The sequence below is a fragment of the Otolemur garnettii genome, unplaced genomic scaffold (assembly GCF_000181295.1).
Source record: "Otolemur garnettii isolate 467f Iridium unplaced genomic scaffold, OtoGar3 scaffold00108, whole genome shotgun sequence".
Lineage (NCBI taxonomy): Eukaryota > Metazoa > Chordata > Mammalia > Primates > Galagidae > Otolemur > Otolemur garnettii.
The window spans coordinates 407,977-427,838 of NW_003852503.1; the positions used below are offsets into that span (position 1 = coordinate 407,977).

The 19,862-nt window shown below is 39.0% G+C and overlaps 1 protein-coding gene across 1 annotated transcript in view; it reads left to right on the top strand.

Annotated features, from left to right (window-relative positions):
- The window catches only part of CCDC15 (coiled-coil domain containing 15), a 75,032-nt gene that overhangs the window by 52,985 nt on the left and 2,185 nt on the right, over positions 1–19,862 (top strand). Inside the window, exon 13 of the mRNA XM_023517325.1 lies at positions 19,426–19,599. Within this exon, the coding sequence (XP_023373093.1) occupies positions 19,426–19,599 (174 nt within the window). The remainder of the gene's footprint in view (positions 1–19,425; positions 19,600–19,862) is intronic.

Consider the following 19,862-nt stretch of genomic DNA (forward strand, 5'->3'; position numbering starts at 1 on the left):
AAAAAAAAAAAAAGATTAAAAAAAAATTAGAAAAAAAGATGTCTAATGTAGGCTAGGTGCCCATAGCTCCGCAGTTAGGGTGCCGGCCACATGGGGTTGGTGGGTTCAAATCCAGCCAGAGCCTGCTAAAAATAACAACAACAAAAATATCTGGGTGTTGTGGCAGGCACCTGTAGTCCCAGCTACTGGGAGACTGAGGCAAGAGAATTGCTTAAGCCCAAGAGTTTGAGGTTGCTGTGAGCTGTAAGACACTCTACCAAGGGTGACATAGTAAGACTCTGTCTCAAAAAAAAGGTGTCTAATGCAGCTTTTAGGCAGAATAATACTTAAATATTTCAAGGATCTTTTCTATTTTTAATGTTCTTTAGAGCTGTGGTTATATAATCTCTCTGTTTAACAGTTTTAGAATCTAATTGATACTATTTCTTGGGAAGTTCATTCTTATTAAGTATTTAGGCCAGATTTTTCTCACTATGCCCTAATCTTTTAGTTATAATTATGATCTGATCTATATAAAAAAAAATCTGTAATCCACAGTGCTCATATATAAGCATTTTACAGGCTATCAGATGAAAGACAAGATGGAAATTTAGTTCATTCATTTAGCTAAAGCCAGTACACGCCTGCTGTAGGTATTTTATATCTAACCTAAATCTTCTTGTGACATGCCCACCACATGGTTTAGTCAGTAGGGAATTCTTCTTTAGCAATAGTACTGACCTTCTTAGAAAGTTTTTGTGCTTAAGGCTTTTGTTTTATTGCATTTCCTACTGGGTAATATTTTCCTTGGATTTATACTCTTGACCTCAGGAAAATTATGAAGGTCTAATTGTTTTACAGATGGTATCAGAACACTTAATCTCACTGTTGACAGTTGGCAAATAATTACAAATTATTTTTGCCTTTTCCTTGTTGAAGAAACTCAATCATTCTTTGCATGGAGGGTGTATGATTTAACTTGAAGACAAACCCACTTTAATAGCATTTTAAAGTAATTATACACTGGTTTTATAAGCAGAATTGATAACTGCTTTACCTCATCCAGTTATAAGAATCAAATGATATGGTTTCATTCATTGATTTGGTAGCTATTTATTGAACACTTATTAATTGGTAGGCATTATGCTAGCCCTAAGGTATACAAGAAATGAAAGACATGATCCCAGTCTTCAAGAATCTTACTAGATAGATTTAACTGACTAATGGAAAAGCAGATAAATGTGGTCATGTGCCACATAGAGATGTTCTGGTCAGTGACAGACTGTACATACAATGGTGGTCCCATTATAATGGAGCTGAACAATTCTTATCAGCTGGTGATGTTGTGGCTATCTTAATGTCGTAGCACAGTGCATTGTGTTTATGCTGATGCTATTGTAAACAAACCTATTGCACTGTCAGTTATAAGAAATCACAGAGGATACAAACAAATGGAAAAACAAGTCACACAAGTGAATAGGTAGAATCAGCATTGTTAAAACATCCATACTACCCAAAGTGATCTACAGATTCAGTGAAATCCCCATCAAGTTACCAAAGTCATACTTCACAGATATTCAGATCTACAGAATAATTTGGTGCTTTGTTTGGAACCAGAAAAGAGTTTGAATAGGCAAAGCAATTTTAAGCAAAAAAACCCCCAAAGCATCACATTGCCAGACTTCAAACTATACTACAAGGCTATTGTAACAGCATGGTATTGGCACAAAAACAGAGACATAGACCAATGGAAGAGAACAAAGAACCCAGATATAAACCATTTACCTACAACCAGCTGATCTTTGACAAAGTAAACAACAACATATACTGGGGAAAAGAATCCCTATTTAATAAATGGTGCTGGGAAAATTTGACATGCAGAAAAAGGAAATAGGACCCCTACCCCTCACAACTCACAAAAATTAGTTCAAGGTAGACAAAAGACTTAGATCTAAGACATGAAATCATAAGATTTTAGAGGAAACTGTAGCAAAAACTCTTATAGATATCAGCTTCGGCAAAGAATTTATGACTAAGACTCCAATGGCAATCATGGCAACATCAGAAAATTAATAAATGAGATTTGATTAAACTAAAAAGCTTTTGCACAGCCAAGGAAACAATCAGCAGAACAAATGGATAGCCTATGAAATGGGAGAAAATATTCCCAAACTACACATCTGATAAAGGGCTAATTACCAAAATTTACAAAGAATACAAGCAAATCAGCAAGAAAAAAGTAAACAACCCTATTAGAAAGTGGGCAGAAGGGGCAGCGCCTGTGGCTCAATGGGTAGGGCACTGGCTCCACATACCAAGGGTGGCGCATTCAAACCTGGCTCCGGCCAAACTGCAACAAAAAATAGCCGGGTGTTGTGGCAGGCCCCCGTAGTCCCAGCTACTCTGGAGTCTGAGGCAAGAGAATCGCCTAAGCCCAGGAGTTGGAGGTTGCTATGAACTGTGATGCCACGACACTCTACCAAGGACGATAAAGTGAGACTCTGTCTCTAAAAATAATAATAAATAATAAAATAAAAAATAAAGAAAAAGAAAGTGGGCAGAAGATGCAAACAGAAGCTTCTCAAGAGAAAAAAGGTGAATGACTAATAAAACATGAAAAAATGCTCTAGGTCACTAATCATCAGGGAAATGCAAATTAAAACCACAATGAATTATCACCTTTCTCCAGTTAGAATGACTTTTATTAAAAAGTCTACAAACCATAGATGCTAGATTTCTCTCAACTGACATATTGAAAGGAAAGAACACTTATACACTGTTGGTGGGACTGCAAATTAGTACCACCTGTGTGGAAAACAGTCTGCAGTTTCTTCAAAGAACTAAAGACTTTCTAAGATCCAGCAATCCCATTATTGGGTATTTATCCAAAGGAAAAGAAAACTTTTCATCAAAAAGACACCTGTACTCAAATATTTATTACAGCACAACTCACAATTGCAAATTGAAATCGACTCAAGTGCAAGTGCCTATCAGTTGATGAGGAGATTTAAAAAATGTAGTATCTATATACCATGAAGTACCACTCAGCCATAAAAAAGATGAATTAATACTTTTTGCAACAATCTGGATGGAACTGGAGGCCATCCTCCTAAGTGAGGTATCTCAAGAATGGAAAAACAAACACTGCATGTATTCATTATTAAATTGGAACTAACCAGTGTGCACCTATGTGCACAGAGGGAAGTAAAACTCAGTGGAAATCAATCATGGGGGAGGGGATTGAAGAGGAAGAGACACAATCAACTTAATGGGTACTATGAACACTTTTGGGGTCATGGATATACCTGTTGCCAGGAATCAAGCATTGCAAAAATAATCCAGGTAAGCTAAAAATAAAACAAATTGGGACTAGCTTCATATTAATTTTATAGGCTTTTAATATTTTATTTATTTTTTTTTAGACAGAGCCTCAAGCTGTCCACCTTGAGTGCTGTGGCATCCCAGCTTACAGCAACCTCCAACTCCTGGGCTCAAGCGAGTCTCCTGCCTCAGCCTCCCAAGTAGCTGGGACCACAGGCGCCCACCACAGCACCTGGCTATTTTTTTGGTTGCAGCTGTCATTGTTGTTTGGCGGGCCCAGGCTGGATTCGAACCAGCCACCTTAGGTGTATGTGGCTGGCGCCTTAGCCACTTGAGCCACAGGTGCCAAGCCGGCTTTTAACATTTTAAAGTAGTATTTTCATAAATTAAAAAATATAAACAAAGCATAGAACATACAGTAAGTATAGTACCTAATAGTTGTTATAGTAGTTAGCTGAGTTACTGGTTTATGTATTTAATGTACCATATATTTTATTGTTATTTTAGAGTGTACTCCTACATATTAAAAAAAGTTAACTGTAAAGCAGTCTCAGGAAAGTCCTTCACGAGGTATTCCAGAAGAAGGCCTTGTTACCACAGATGAGAGTTTCATGAGTGTTATTGCCCCTGAAGGCCTTCCAGTGAGACAGGGTGTGGAGGAGGAAGATGTGTTGATGATTTTGGCCCTGTCTAGTTTTTAAGAAAAAAGTTTAAAAGGTGAAAAATAAAAAATTTATGAAACAGAAAACAGTTGTCAGATGTGGCTCTTGCTTATAATCCCAGTACTTTGGGAGGTTGAGGTGAGAGGATAATTTGAAGCCAGGAGTTCGAGACCAGCCTGTACAAAATAGTGAGACCTCTGTCTCTACAAAGAATAAAAATAGAAATTAGCCAGGCATTGTGGCATATGCATATATATTGCTAGTTATGGGGGAGTCTATTTCAGGGTGATCAGTTCACAAGAGTTGGAGGTTGAAGCAAGCTGTGATCATGCTCCTACACTCCAGTCTGGGCAACAGAGAAAGACCCTATCTCAACAACAACAACAACAAAGCTTATGGACTAAGTATGTAAAGAAAGAAAACATTTTCATAAAGCTATACAATCTATTTGTGTTTTAAACTAAGTGTTATTACAAAAGAGTCAAGTTTTAAAAAATGAAAATGTTTATAAAATTAGTTACAATAAACTGAAGTGTATTTTTGAGGAAAGAAGAAAAAATTTTTGCAAACTTAGTGTAGTCTGAGTGCCCAGTGTTATGGTCTACAGTAGTGTCCAGTAATGTCCTCACATTCCCTCACCACTCATGGACTCACCCAGAGCATCTTCCAGTCCTGCAAGCTCCATCCATGGCATCAATAAGAGTTTCATACAAGTGTACCATTTTTTATCTTGTACCGTATTTTTGCTTCAGCTTTTCAATGTTCAGATATGTGTAGGTACACAAATACTTGCCCTTGTGTATTCAGTGCAATAACATGCTGTATAGGCTTGTAGCCTCCAAGCAGTAGGCTGTAGCATATAGCCCAGGTGTGTATAGGCTGTACCATCTAGGTTTATGGAAGGACACTTGATGATACTCTTGTAGCAAAATCACCTACTGATGCATTTCTTAGAGTATATCTTCATCACTGAGTGGTGCGTAACTATAAATAGATCATTATAATGCCATATATTTAGTGTTACAAGACAGTGCGGCTTTTGCTTAAGAACTGCGATCTCCAACCCCTAGGCCATGGATAGGTAGTGGTCCATGACCTGTTGGGGTACCAGGCCACACAGAAGGAGGTAAGCAGCAGGCAAGCAAACAAAGCTTCATCTGTATTTTTGGCTGCTCTCCATTGCTCACATCACTGCCTGAGCTCCACCTCCCATCAGATCAGCAGCATCGGATTCCCGTAGGAGCACAGACCCTACTGTAGACTGCACATGGGAGGTATCTAGGTTGTGGGAATCTAATGCCTAATGATCTAACGTGGAGCTGAGGTGGTGACTTGGACCTTCTAGTAACAAGAAAACTAGCTTAGGCCTCCCACTGATTCTGCATTATGGTGAGTTGTATAATTATTATATATTACAGTGTAATAATAATAGAAATAAAGTACATAGTAAATGTAATGCACTTGAATCATCCTGAAACCATGCCTCCTCCCACCAGTCCATGGAAAAATTGTCTTCCATGAACCTCATTCCTGGTGAGGAAAAAGGTTAGGAACCACCTGTTTAGAACATGGGGAGATAAGTGTTCAAACCCCAACTCAGCTATCTACCAGTTGTGTGACTTTGGGAATGTTATCTCTGTACTCCTTAGTTTCTTCTTTATAAAATAAGGATAATAGGCTCGGCGCCTATAGCTCAACAGGCTAAGACGCCAGCCACGTACACCTAAGGTGGCGGGTTCAAATCCCCAGCCCGGACCCGCCAAACAACGATGGCTGCAACCAAAAAAAAAAAAAAATAGCCGGGCGTTGTGGCGGGCACCTGTGGTCCCAGCTACTTGGGAGGCGGAGGCAGGAGACTCGCTTGAGCCCAGGAGTTGGAGGTTGCTGTGAGTTGTAATGCCACGGCACTCTGCCCAGGGGGACAGCTTGAGGCTCTGTCTCAAAAAAAAAAAGGATAATAATGACATATACCTCATAAAGTTGCTGTGAGGATTAAACGAGGTAACGTGTAAATGTGCTTAATCCAGACAGGCATATAGTGTGTGCTGGATAAAAATTACTGTTATCGTTAGAAGAAAAAATGTAAAAGAATATATGGGAGTACAGAGACTATGTTTTGAAACTAAAATCGGGGATATGGAGTGGCAGAAGGAAAGAAAACACTTTCTGATCTGAATTTTGAAGGATTAGTATGAATAGTGTAAAACAAATGGGAATTGGATTGGGCAAAGAGTGCACAGGAATTCTAGACAAAAGGAATGGCATTGCAAAAGCAGCGATTTATGGGAGAACCTGAGCTTCTGAGGTTGATGTGATCGGAGCTGAAGGAATGGCAAGAAGTAAGACTTCAGAAATAAGGAAGGACATGATCATATGAGCTTAGAATGGCATGAGAAAGAATTTGGACTTTATCCTGAGAACAGTTAAGACCCAATTAAAGGGATCATGGGGAATAGATCAGATGACTAAGACTAAATGTTAGGAGGTTGTTGAAGTAATATACTTAGGGAAGAGAGGTGAAATTAATTTTTTAAAAGATAATTATATACTGGGTACTGTGTGTCGTAGGTAACAACAGTCCTGCAAGGATCTTCACTGAGGTTTTCTTTTTTTTTTTTGTAGAGACAGAGTCTCACCTTACCACCCTCGGTAGAGTGCCGTGGCGTCACACAGCTCACAGCAACCTCCAAATCCTGGGCCCAAGCGACTCTCTTGCCTCAGCCTCCTGAGTAGCTGGGACTACAGGCATCCGCCACAACGCCCGGCTATTTTTTGGTGGCAGTTTGGCCAGGGCCGGGTTCAAACCCACCACCCTCGGTATATGGGGCCGGCATCCTGCCCACTGAGCCACAGGTGCCGCCCTTCATTGCGTTTTTACAGTATGCTAGGGAGGGGGTTGAGTGTTTTAGAGGCATTAGCTCCTTTTCTCATGTCAGTAACCTTATAAAGTAGATTTTATTCTTTTCATTTTGCAAATGAGAAAATGAGCTCTAGAGAGGTTAAGTAATTTGCCTAAGATTAAGATCACATTCAGCAAGCGGCAGAACTGGGATTCATCCCCAGATTTATTTGACTCCCTCACTTGATGTCTCTGAAGTGTATAACATGGCGTGTCATGTAAGAAAGACAAGGTCAGGGATACAGAGAGGAGGCAGTATTAGGAGCTGTTAAGAGAACTTAAAGGATTTTGTCAGGCAAGAATTCAAGGATAAGTGCCAGATTTATGGCTTGAGCCACTGGTGACACAGGGTATCATAAAACAGATTTGCTAGAAAGGCAGTAGAGGTGAAGAGGGTAAGTTTAGATGGAGGCATAATTGGGTTTAAGGTGCTTAAAGGAAATCTAAGTAGAGAGTACAATAGGAAATGTTAAATTATTCTTAGTAGTGATTTCTTTTTTGTTGTTGTTACATCCTCTTTTACATATTAATGGAATATATGTAAACTTTTGTTACATATGATGTGTAATGATCAAGTCAGGGTATTCTTTCTATACATTGGGTACATTTTAGTTCCTCTTTTCTAGCTATTTTGAAAGGTATAATACATTACTGTTAACAACAGTCACCCTATTCTGTTGTCATACATTAGAATTTATTCCTTTCTGAAATCACTAGGATGAATATTATCCGAATTAGGGAATAGGAAGAGAGGTCGAATATAAAAACAGGCTTAGCAAGCAGAGATTAGATTTTGCTAGATTAGACTTTAATCCTGTTCTGCCAACAAGGCACATTTCTTTCACCTGCTTGAGAAGTTATTTTTTCTAACAGAACTCCTCTTTCACTCCTGAAATAAATAAACCTGTTTTTTAATCTTAGAAGCAGAATCTCTTTTATTTGAAAGTACTGGTGTTGGCAAATTTCTGTGATTTTTCCGGCAGAAAGAATCCGTAGTCAAAAGATAGCCTTCACTTTGGTTCTAGGTCTCTGTTTTAGTTTGACTCTGCAAAGGATTGGCAGTGTGGCTTTATCATATGAAAGATGTCTAACAAAAGAACTTATAAGTTGAAATTATAAGAATGTATATATATTTTGTTTGTTTGTTTGTTTTTGGCCAGGGCTAGGTTTGAACCCACCACCTCCGGCATATGGGGCCGGCACCCTACTCCTTTGAGTGACAGGCACTGCCCAAGAATGTATATTTTTAATGCAGTTTCCCTGGGTATCATTTCAGGATTATTTTCAAAATGTAAACATCTACTTGTTGTTTAGTTGTGCAAACGCATAGTCTAGCAAGTTTAAAAACCAATTTGCAATCTTTAATAGTCTTATCTCTCTTTTACTAAAAACCCTATACTGGTTTCAGAATCCCTTCTGGCATAACCAGAAAACCACTATGATTCTATTCACATTCATTGCTCTGGGAAAAACAGACTTGTTGACACTGATTTCAGACCTAGTCTGGTTTCTGTTGTTTATAGTGAAAAGGTATATTTATAACAAAATCTTTGAAGACATTAGAGGAGAATAGAAACTTTAGATAATTGTTTATAGCAGCTTTTTTAGTTGGCACTATTATTTTTAATGTTATGATCCCTTCTGAAACTACTGTACGGGCAGTTTTTCTTAACCTGAGAATCTGACCAAAGTTCTGGATTATTTTCCCAAATTGTCAGGTAGATAAATAGATTTGAATCTCAGGGAATGATCATTGGTGGAGCTGTAGTTTTGTTGTTTTGGGGTTTTTTTTTTTTTTTTTTTTGAGATAAAGTCTCACCATATCACCACTAGTAGAGTGCCATGGCATCACAGCAAATTCAAACTCTTGAGCTTAAGTGATTCTCTTGCCTCAGTCTCCCAAGTAGCTGGTTCCACAGGTGCCTGCCACAATGCTGGGCTATTTTCTTTTGTGTTGCAACTGTCATTGCTGTTTAGCTGGCCCAGGCCAGTTCAAACCCACCACCCTCAGAGTAGGCCAGTGCCCTACTCACTGAGCTATGGGTGCCACCCATAACTATAGCTTTGTGAATAGGTGTACCACCCAGAAAAGTGGTAGTGGGTGGTAACTGACGCAGAATGCATTCATAAAGTGACCTGGGAGGATGCCTAGGATCGAGGATTGAGGGACACCAAAGTGTAGGGAAGATAGGCTTACTAAGTAGACAGAGAAGGATGGTGCAAAGAGGTATACAAGGAAATTCAGGAGAAGTATATGTCATAGGCTGAGGAAGAGAAAAGTTTCAAGAAGGAAGGAGTGGTTACCAATGATAAATATTTCTGAGAAGACAGGTAAAATGAAGACTGAAAAATGCTCAGTATTTTTCTAACTTTTCTTCATAGTTCCTGTATGGAAACTTCTTAGACATTTTTTTCTTAATTTTTCCTCTAATAAAATTTTAATATATAGATATAATGTACAGTATTTCTGTTTATGTACTGTGAGTTTTTGGAGGGCCACTAACTATTATCTAAGATTTTTTTGCCTACTTGGGAACAATATTGCCCTTATTAAAGACATACGTGCTAAATGGAGTAAGTGACCTGAAGGCCACCAATGACTTTGGTAGAATGATGGATTTTTTTAAATTTCAGATTAATATGAGAGTTCAGATGATTAGGTTATATCGTTTGCATTTGTTAGGGAAAGTCCAAGTTGTAGTTGAGCCCTTCACCCAGGAGGTGTGCCATATGCCCTACATTGTGCCCCTTAGGTCAGCACACCAATCCCCCTTCCTTTTGCCTCCCTAGAATGGTAGGTCTTAAAGCCACCAGCGGAGTGGATGAGAGCAAGGAAACAGAAATAAAATCTAGACAACTCTCAATATGTTAGTGAGGAGAGGAATAGCTATGAGGCGAGGGAGAGGGGCTGTTTATTGTTTCTAGTAATTATTCTATTACCAAGAGCTAAGGTGTTGACATTTGAAAAACAATGCTGATGTGTTTCCTTAGCCCTTTTTTTTTTTTTTGAGACAGAGCCTCAAGCTGTCCCCCTGGGTAGAGTGCCGTGGCATTACAGCTCACAGCAACGCAGTCATTGTTGTTTTGGCTGGTCCGTGCTGGGGATTCGAACCCGCCACCTTAGGTGTACGTGGCTGGCACCTTAGCCGGTTGAGCTATAGGCGCCGAGCCCTTAGCCCTTAGTTTACTGGTATGGAGAATAAATGGCACAGAGAATTACACTAAGTTTCTCTGTTATCATTCATTTAAATTTCATCATTGAAAACCTCAATTTGATTCATTATGTACAGGAAAATCTTTGAGGATGTTCTTACTTCACTAGGTTAGGATTAAATATGACTGTTACTTTTTTTTACTCTTTAAAATAGGATCTCTGTGTAATGGTGCCCTAGCCACAGGCTTCTGTGATCTTAGGCTCGTATGTAACTTTTGTACTCTTTCCATCTTTTCTTTCAATCTCTGATTCATTTCACACATTTTATTTAATAATGCAAGATGGCATGTATTTTAAAGTCAGATGTAATATGCATATATGCCTATTTTGGCGTTTTACCACATTTCCTTCCTCATATTCCTGGTACACTACCTTATATGCCTTTAAATCTTGATCTTCCCTGGTTTAAAAACTGTTCTCTGCCCAGGTTGCAATAATAAGATTTTCACCTCTCCCCATTACATCTTTATGTTGCCTTTAAGTTTGAATCAAACCATAGAAACCATGTTTCTGTTCTATACTCTTTAAGAAATATTCCATTTAGATTTATAATAGTAGCTCAGGAAAGACTAGCAAGTGTGGGAGAGCAACTGTAAGAAAATCCTTTTTTAAAGAGGCCTTGTCACTGTGCTACAGGTGGCCAGTGATTAGCTCTCAGAATCTGCACAGACTTGGTTACACAACAACTACCTCTTGTGTGTTTTTTTAGCACCTGGTTTTTAGTCTTTGTACGATGGCTTTCTGGCTTTTAACTTAACACTACCTGTGTTACTCTTGTAAAATGGAAGACTATAATTGCACTGTAGTCAACAGCCTGCCACTAATGGATAGAAGCCCAGAATTTCAGCAGGCTATGCATTATTGAAGTGATGTGAGTGTGAATTGGCCTATACTACTGTTCAGAAAACAATAGCTCATTTGTCTCAAAGTAATTTTTAGCAACTGGCCTCATCAGCATGTGTTTATGAGTTCTAGTCTTGAGTCAGTCAAATTTCTTAACAAAAGCTCTTTACTAAATATTTTTTTTTGATAAGCTGTGTATTTCCTCTCTACTTGTATGTGGGGCTTTTTAAATAGACGTAATTGATGCATAGTAAAATACAGAATTTGATAAGTTGTGACACATATACATAGATGAAACCTCTCCCATCATCATGATAGTAAACAAAGCTATCTTTCCCAAAAGTTCCTTCATGCCCCTGGAAGTCCTTGCTTCTGTCCCCTCTCTGCCACCTCCTCCCCGGCAACCAGGCTGCTCTTTGTTGCTATAGATTGTTTCACATTTTTTTTTTTTAGCATTTTATATAAAGGGAATCATATAACATGTATTCTTTTGAGTACATCTGTTTTCATTCAGCTGGATGATTTTGAGATTCATCATCCTTGTTGTGTGCATCAAGAGTTCACTCCTTCTCATCGCTGATAGTATTCCATTGTGTGGGTATACCACAATTTATTTATCCATTCATAGGTGGGTGAACATTTGAGATCTTTCTTGTTGGTGATATGATAACTACAGCTGCAAAAGCTGGGCACAGTGGCTCATGCCTGTAATCCTAGCACTCTGAAGGGCCAAGGTGGGTGGATTGCTTGAGCTCATGAGTTGGAGACCAGCCTGAGCAGGAGACCCTATCTCTAAAAACAAACAGACATTGTGGCAGGTGCCTGCTGTAGTCCCAGCTACTCTGGAGGCTGAGGCAAGGGGATTGCTTGAGCCCAGGAGTTTGAGGATGCTATGAGCTACCATGCCACGGCACTCGATGAGGGCGACAAAATGAGACTCTGTCTCAAAAAAATATGCATATATAAAAATAAATAAGTAAAGCTGCAGTCAACATTACTGTATAAGTCTTTGTATGGACACATAGTACCTTTTCTTTTGGGTGAATACCTGTCAAAATGGCTGAACCATATGGTAGTTATGTTCTTTCATTTTTTGAAGAGACTGTTAAACTTTTTCCAAGTGCTTGTGCCACTTTATATTATTCCCACCAGCAGTGTACAAGTGTTCAAGTTGCTTTACATCCTCACCAACACTTGGCATGGTCAATCTTTTTCCATTTGAGCCGTTTGAATAAGTATGTAGGTAGTGATACCTCTTTATAGTTTTAGTTTGCATTTCTGGAATGATTTATGATGTTGAACATCTTTTCATGTGTTTATGTGCCATCATATGTCATTTTTGGTAGTCCATTCAAACCTAAATTTTTAAATTGAGTTGTTGTCTTATTGTTGATTTTTTTAGAGTTCTTTCATATAATCTAGACATAAGTCCTTGATCAGATACATACTTTGCAAAGTGTTTTGCAAAGATTTTCTCCCAGTCTGTAGCATTTCTTTTCATTTTAGCATTGTCTTTTAAAAAGCAGAAGTTTTACTTTGTTTATTTATTTTTGTAATTGAGATTTTATTGGTAGTGTTGACGATCAGCACATAAACATTTCAATTTGTACACAATTCATGACATACAGACCAGAAATCTAAAAAGTCACATATTGTGAACAGGCACTGTGTCTTATTCCTGTAATCCTAGCACTCTGGGAAGCCAAGGCAGGTGGATCCCTTGAGCTCAGGAGTTTAAGACCAGCCTGAGCAAGAGTAAGACTCTATCTCTACTAAAATAGAAAAAAAACTAGCCAGGTTCTGAGTCATAACTACTCAGAACGCTGAGGCAAGAGGATCTTTTGTACCCAAGAGTTTGAGGTTGCTGTGAGCTACGACACCATAGAACTCTACCTAGGGTGACAGAGTGAGAGTGTGTCTCAAAAAAAATTCAAAAGATAATAAAATAAAACCAAAAAAGTTTATGTATTGTAATTCTATTTTAAGCAGTTACTTTCCAGCTTAAAATTTGGAGGTAAATTTTCCTTAAGAGGATATCAAGTATGAGTATCTTCAAATGTTGAGAAGCTGTTATGTAAGTCCCACCAATTCACAATTTATTATCATATACATTGTATGCTGAAACTTTCAGTCTTTCACAGCACATCAACAAAGTTTTTAGGAAAACAGAATTACCACTACCAAAACATTATACAGAATACACACAATTCTGATGGGAAGAGCCATGATCAGGGACTGGTTTTCTTCCTTTTTAGAGACAGAGTCTCACTTTGTCACCCTCGGTAGAGTGCTATGGTGTCACAGTTCACAGCAACCTCCAACTTCTGGGCTTAGGCGATTCTCTTGTCTTACCTTCTCGGGTAGCTGGGACTACAGGGGCCCGCCACAACGCCCAGCTTTTTTTGTTGCAGTTTGGCCGGGGATGGGTTTGAACCCACCACCTTGGTATATGGGGCCAGTGCCCTACCAGGTGAGCCACAGGTGCTGCCCTGGGACTGGTTTTCTTTAGGAAACAATTCCACTAAAAACCAACAAATGAATAGAAATAATTTAAGATGTTGAAGACATTAAATGCAGGACTGTGATTTCATATTGCCATTTAGTGTGTTTTGTATTATGAATATAAAAAGCTAATTCTGCCAGGCGTGGTGGCTCATGCCTGGCTCAATCCTAGCATTCTGTGTGGCCAAGGAGGGTGGATTGCCTGAGCTCACAGGTTCAAGACCAGCCTGAGCCAGAACAAGACCCTGTCTCAAAAAAAAATGGCTAGGCACCCATAGCACAGTGATTACGGTGCCAGCCACATAAAAAAAAGAAAAACAAAAGCTAATTCCCCAACTGTAGAATATTAAACTGACATTCAAGACAGTCAGAGCCTCTCATAATTTAATATCCTCCACTATTTTCTGGTTTTACCAAAAAATAACTAGCAAATGATTTTATTCTTAAAAAAAAGCAGTTACAGGCTCAGCGCCTGTAGCTTAGTGGTTAGCGTGCCAGCCATATACACTGAGGCTGGCTGGTTTGAATCCAGCCCGGGCCAGCTAAATAACAATGACAACTGCAACAAAAAAAATAGCTGAATGTTGTGGCCGGTGCCTGTAGTCCCAGCTACTTGGGAGGCTGAGGCAAAAGAATCACTTAAGCCCAAAAGTCTGAGGCTGCTGTGAGCTGTGATAGCATGGCGCTCAACTGAGGACAACATAGTGAAACTCTTGTCTCCAAAAAAAAAAAAAAAAAATTTGCAATTACAAAATGGGATGAGGTGAGATTTTCTGTATCTTAAAAATATTTCTAATGCCACTTAAAACTTTGCTTTTATAATATAGCTGATAAAAATATTACTCTAGATTTACTAGAAGAGTGACAGCGACTATTGATGAGACAAGATAAATAAAATTAATCAGACGTGGCTTCCTTTCCTGCTTCATCAGGGACTGGACTCTCCTGGTTTTAGTGTCTCCATTTTCTGCCAGTAAATCTTTAGTTTCTTGGTTAGCCACTTTGGTCTTTTTTCCCTTTGCCCCTCTTCTCTTTTTGTTTGTACTTTTTTCCCTAAAGATTTATACTTTCCTGCTACCCTTTTGTTTCCACTTTTGCAGGAGCAGGGTTAGCTGACAATGGCCCCATCTCCTTTTATGCTCTCCCTTCACCACCTATTTGGCTGAGCTCACCTTCCTCTTGGGCACTTTGGCAAGCTAGGCTGCGTGGCCACTGCTCAGGTGGTGGGAGAACCAGCTGGAACCAAATTCTAAGAGTGGACGTTTAAATTTTGATGAGTTCCTATTTTTCAGTTTGCTCTTTTATAGATTGTGCTTTTTGTGTCATATTTAACAAATTGTTGCCCAACCTAAGGTCATGAAGATTTTCTTCTGTTTCCTTTTAGATAGCTTATCATTTTAAGTTTTACATTTAAGTCTGTAATCTAGTTTGAGTTATTTTTAGATACAAGGTCTGGCAGTTAAGTTTGCAAACTCATTCTAGAAAAAGTGATGCCTACTTCATTGCTGAATATCACTGCAGTCCTTTGAAATACTCCCCTAGGGAAGGTGTGCACTGACACCAATGCCTGTGCGCCCTTGAAAGGAATTCTGGAATGCCCATCAGAGCTGTCATTCCTTGATATCCTGAATGTCATCAAAATGTCTTCTTTTCAATATTTCCTTTATCTTATTTCTCTGGTAAAGAAATAAGTCCCTAGGGGCCATATCAGGTGAGTAGGGAGGGTGTACCAATACAAATATTTGCTTACTAGCTGAACACTTCCTCACAGACGGTGCCATGTGAGCTTTTCACTTTTGTTCATCAGTGAGCTCCTTTGAGACACCATTTTGCTCACACCTTTCCCATTCCAAGATTTTCAGTAAAGATTTTCCTGGTTATCAGCTATTTATTTGGTCTGCTATGCTTCTCAAAGTCAACCAACAATTTTGACACATAATAAGATGAATTTTTGCAATGTTTAAATCAGTTCTGCTCGTTACTGGCTGCCTTGACCTCTCTTCATTAGTGACGCTTTCTCTCCCCTCACAAAAACATTAATCCTTTTGTACGCTGATGTTTTCTTCATCGCATTATTCCCATAAACTTGAACTAAAATGTTCCTGATTTCATATCCACTCTTGCCAAGTTTAACAAGAAATTGAGTATTTGTTCGTTGCTCTGATTTAAGCTCTGACATTCTCACAAGGGCACACAGGAACATGGAGCAACAGTAACACCCCCAGCAAGACTCCACCACATGTGGACAGGATTACAGTTGAGAGATGCTGAGGTAGTGAGATTATGACGCCTTCCCAAGCTGTTTGTACAGTGCTGCCCACATAAGCACACAGTGGTGAGTTAGCAGAATGAATCCTCAGATCTCGAATGGTGTGAGGCTTTTTTTGACATATGGACAGCCATTTGTTAAAGAAGCTATTTTTTCCACTGCATTGCCTGTGTGTGTTTGTCAAAACTCAGTATCCAACAAACAATAAAAGAGAAGATCAATAAGTTAGACCTCATCAAAATTAAAAGTCATCAAGAAAGACAACTATAGAATGGGAGAAAATATGTGTAAATCATATATCTGACAAGGGACTTCTATCTACAATATATAAAGAACTCTTACATCCAACTCAGCAGTGAAAAGATAATTAACCCAATAAAAAAGTAGACAGGATTCAAATTTAACATTTCCCCCAGGAAAATATACAAATGGCTAATAAATACTTGAAAAGATGCTGAACATCACTAGTTATTGGGAAATCCAAAACAAAACCATGAGACCCTAGTCCATACCCACTAAAATGGCTATAATAAAAAAGATAAAAACAAGTGCTGGAGAAATTGGAATTATGTACATTGCTAGTGAGGAATGTAAAATTCAGCCACTTTGGATACTAGCACCTCAATGTCAAAAAACTGATGAATAAGAAAATAACACATAGAACCATGTAGTATATCCACATAGCGGATTTTTTCCCTGTGATTTATCTTGGGTAATTTCTATCGTTACACTTTCTAATTTACTTCTTTAACATCTAATCTGGCCATAAGCCCATTTGATATGTTTTTTATTATAGTTTTAAAGTTGTAGTTTTTATTTTTGTAAGTTTGATTTCAGGCCTTTTTGTATCTTTACTTTTTGAACATGTGGAATATAATTGTAGTAACTGATTTTTTGTCCTCTGCTAATTGTAACAGCTGTGTCAGTTCTAGGCCATTTCGATTGTTTGTTCTCCTTGTCATTAGTTGTGCTTTCTTGCTTCTTTGTGTGCTTGATAATCTTTGGTTGGATGTCCAACATTGGGAATTTTACCTTGTCCATTGTTGAATATCTTTGTATTCCTATAAATTTTCTTGAGCTTTGTTTTGGTATGCAGCAGTTGCTTTGAGGACTTGCTTTTATTTATTGGTTAGGTGAGTTTGGAGCAATGCTCAGTCTAGGACTAACATTATTCCCTACTGCTAAGGTAAATTCTTCCTGAAGACCTAATGCTCTGTGAGTTATGAGCTTTTCAAGTCTGACTGGTAGGAGTGAGCACTATTCTCAGTGCAGTGTTTTCTCTTATTTTAGATGGTTCTTTCCCCAGCCTCAGGCATTTGCTTACACACATGAACCAGTCAGTGTTCTGCTGTGTCCTAGAATGAGACTCTATCTTTGGGATTCTTTCCTTGAATAGTTCTCCTCTTGTATTTTGTCCTGTGAACTCTACTTGCCTTTGTCTCCTTGTACTCATAATTCCATCTCCTCAATTCAGGGAGCCCACCAGTTTCCACTTTAATTCCCTTGTCCCGGGCCACTGTCTAGAAACTTTTAATGGGCCAGGCACAGTGGTTCACACCTGTAATTCTAGCACTCAGGGAGGCTGAGGAGGGTGGATTACCTGAGCTCACAGGTTTCAGGCCAGCCTGAGCCAAAAGCAAGACCCTGTCTCTAAAAATAGCAGGGCGTTGTGGCAGGTGCCTATAGTCCCAGCTACTTGGGAGACTAAGGCAAGAGGATCACTTGAGCCCAAGAGTTTGAGGTTGCTGTGAGCTATGACGCCAGGGCACTACCAACGGCCACAAATGAGACTCTGTCTCTAAAAAGAAAGAAAGAAAGAAAGAAACTTAAGGTAGTCATCTCTGGCATTTCTAGGACTTACTTTGTTATCTAGCTGTCAGGGTTGAGTGTCTTTGTTGCCTGACATCTAGTGTCTTGAAAAATCATTGTTTCTTGTATTTGTCTAGTTTATTTTTTTAATTTTTTTTTTTGTTGTTGTTGTTGTTTAAGGTAGGAGGACAATTCTAATCCCTGTTACTCTTTTTTTTTTGGAGACAGGGTCTCAGGCTGTCCCCCTGGGTAGAGTGCTGTGGCATCGCAGCTGACAGCAACCTCCAACTCCTGGACTCAAGCGAGTCTCCTGCCTCAGCCTCCCAAGTAGCTGGGACCACAGGCGCCTGCCACAACACCCAGCTATTTTTTGGTTGCAGCCGTCATTGTTGTTTGGTGGGCCCAGGCTGGATTCGAACCCGCCACCCTAGGTGTATGTGGCTGGCGCCTTAGCCACTTGAGCCATAGGCGCCGAGTCACTGTTAACTCTATTTTGACCAGAAACAGAAGTCCTGTTTACTTGTAGTTTTGACCTGAGGAAGGCTCTTGTGTTAGGAATTTTTTTTTCTTTTTGAGACAGTCTCATTATGTCACCCTGGGTAGATTACCATGGCATCACAGTTCACAGCAACCTCAAACTCTTGGGCTTAAGCAATTCTCTTGCCTCAGCTTCCCAAGTAGCTGGAACTACAGGCCAGCTGCCACAACACCCGGCTACTTTTTGGTTGCAGTTGTCATTGTTGTTTGGCAGGCCCTGGCTGGGTTCGAACCCTCTGGCTCCAGTGTATACAGCTGGCGCCCTAGCCACTGAGCTTCAGGTGCTGAGCCTTATGCTAGGATTTTTATAGAAAAATTCTTTTAATAGGCTTGGTGCCCATAGCACAGTGGCTATGGCGCTGGCCACATGCACCAAGGGTAGCAGGTTCAAACTTGGCTCAGGCTAGCTACACAATGACAACTGCAACAACAACAAAAGAATAGCTGGGCATTGTGGCAGGCATCTAAGGTGACCAGATGTCCTGCTTTTGGCGGGACAGTCCCGATTTTTAACAATTGTCCCGTGTCCTACGGTGTTTTAGAAAAGTCTCGATTTTTGGAAAGAATGCATGACAAGCCAGGGAACAGCAGGAAAATGGGAAGGGAATATATGGTTTTTGGCTGCCATGTGGCTATTTCACCAGGATATGAGTGTTCTATTATTTTTGTTAATTTTATAATGTTAAACTTTAATAATAACAGATAATTGTTGAGAACTGATTATCGAGAACTGCTTATCAAAGTTCGCATTGTTGCTCAGTTGTTAGAATCCGATGAGAAACATGATAAAGAATAAAATAATACTATATGTAATTTTTAAAATGTATTATATTTGTAAATTGTACTTATGTTGAAATTTTAAAAAATATATTACAATACTATTTTTGCGTTCTATGAAAATTTTTGTTGCTCCATATAGACCAAATTTTTAATTAAGAACGCCTTAACCCCCCCCCCCAATGCTGTCCCGCTTTACCAGTGTTAAAATCTGGTCACCTTACCGTAATCCCAGCTGCTTGGGAGGCTGAGACAAGAAAATCGATTAAGCCTAAGAGTCTGAAGTTGCTATGAGCTGTGACGCCATGGCACTGTACCCAGGACTACATAGTAAGACTCTGTCTCAAAAAAAAAAGAAAGAAAGAAAAAAAAACGAACGAAAGAAAAACTCTTAATAGTAGCCATTGCTCATTTTCTTTTAAGATAATATGTGGAGAGATGAAATACAGAATAAACTCAAATCAGCCAGCAGGAATTTTTGAAGATACTCTTTGGGTATTATCCTGGTTTCCTCACTCTTCTGTTTCTGGGAATTTCTTGAATTATTTGGATTTAAAAGCTAATGGTAAATAATTTTATGAAATTCCTAACTATGTTATGATTTTATTCTCAGAATTAAGAAAAAGAGAGAGCAACAACGTTATGCTGAAGAGCAGAGGATCTTAAGAATGAGCGTTCATGAAGAAACATGTACAAAGGAGAAAATGAATCAGATGTTAGCCCAGTTACAACTTGAAGAAACAAAAGTAGCCAGAGAAAAACAACAGAGAGAAAAGGAATACCTAAGGTCATTTGAAAAATTCTGCATGAAATTCTGACTCTAGATGAGACTTAGTAAGAAGTCCATGCTCTCATTTTTCTTAAAAGAGAATTGAGTGTGTTTTCTCAACTTTTCCTCTCTTAGGGGTTTATAACTTCACCAAATTTCTTGATTGCCTAGTACTTCTTGGGAATAGCACTGCAGTTTTCCTAGTACAAAAAAGAAGAGTTGAGGCACAGAGAGATGAAATAGTTCTAACTGTTAAAGCTGGTTATATAGGCTCGGCGCCT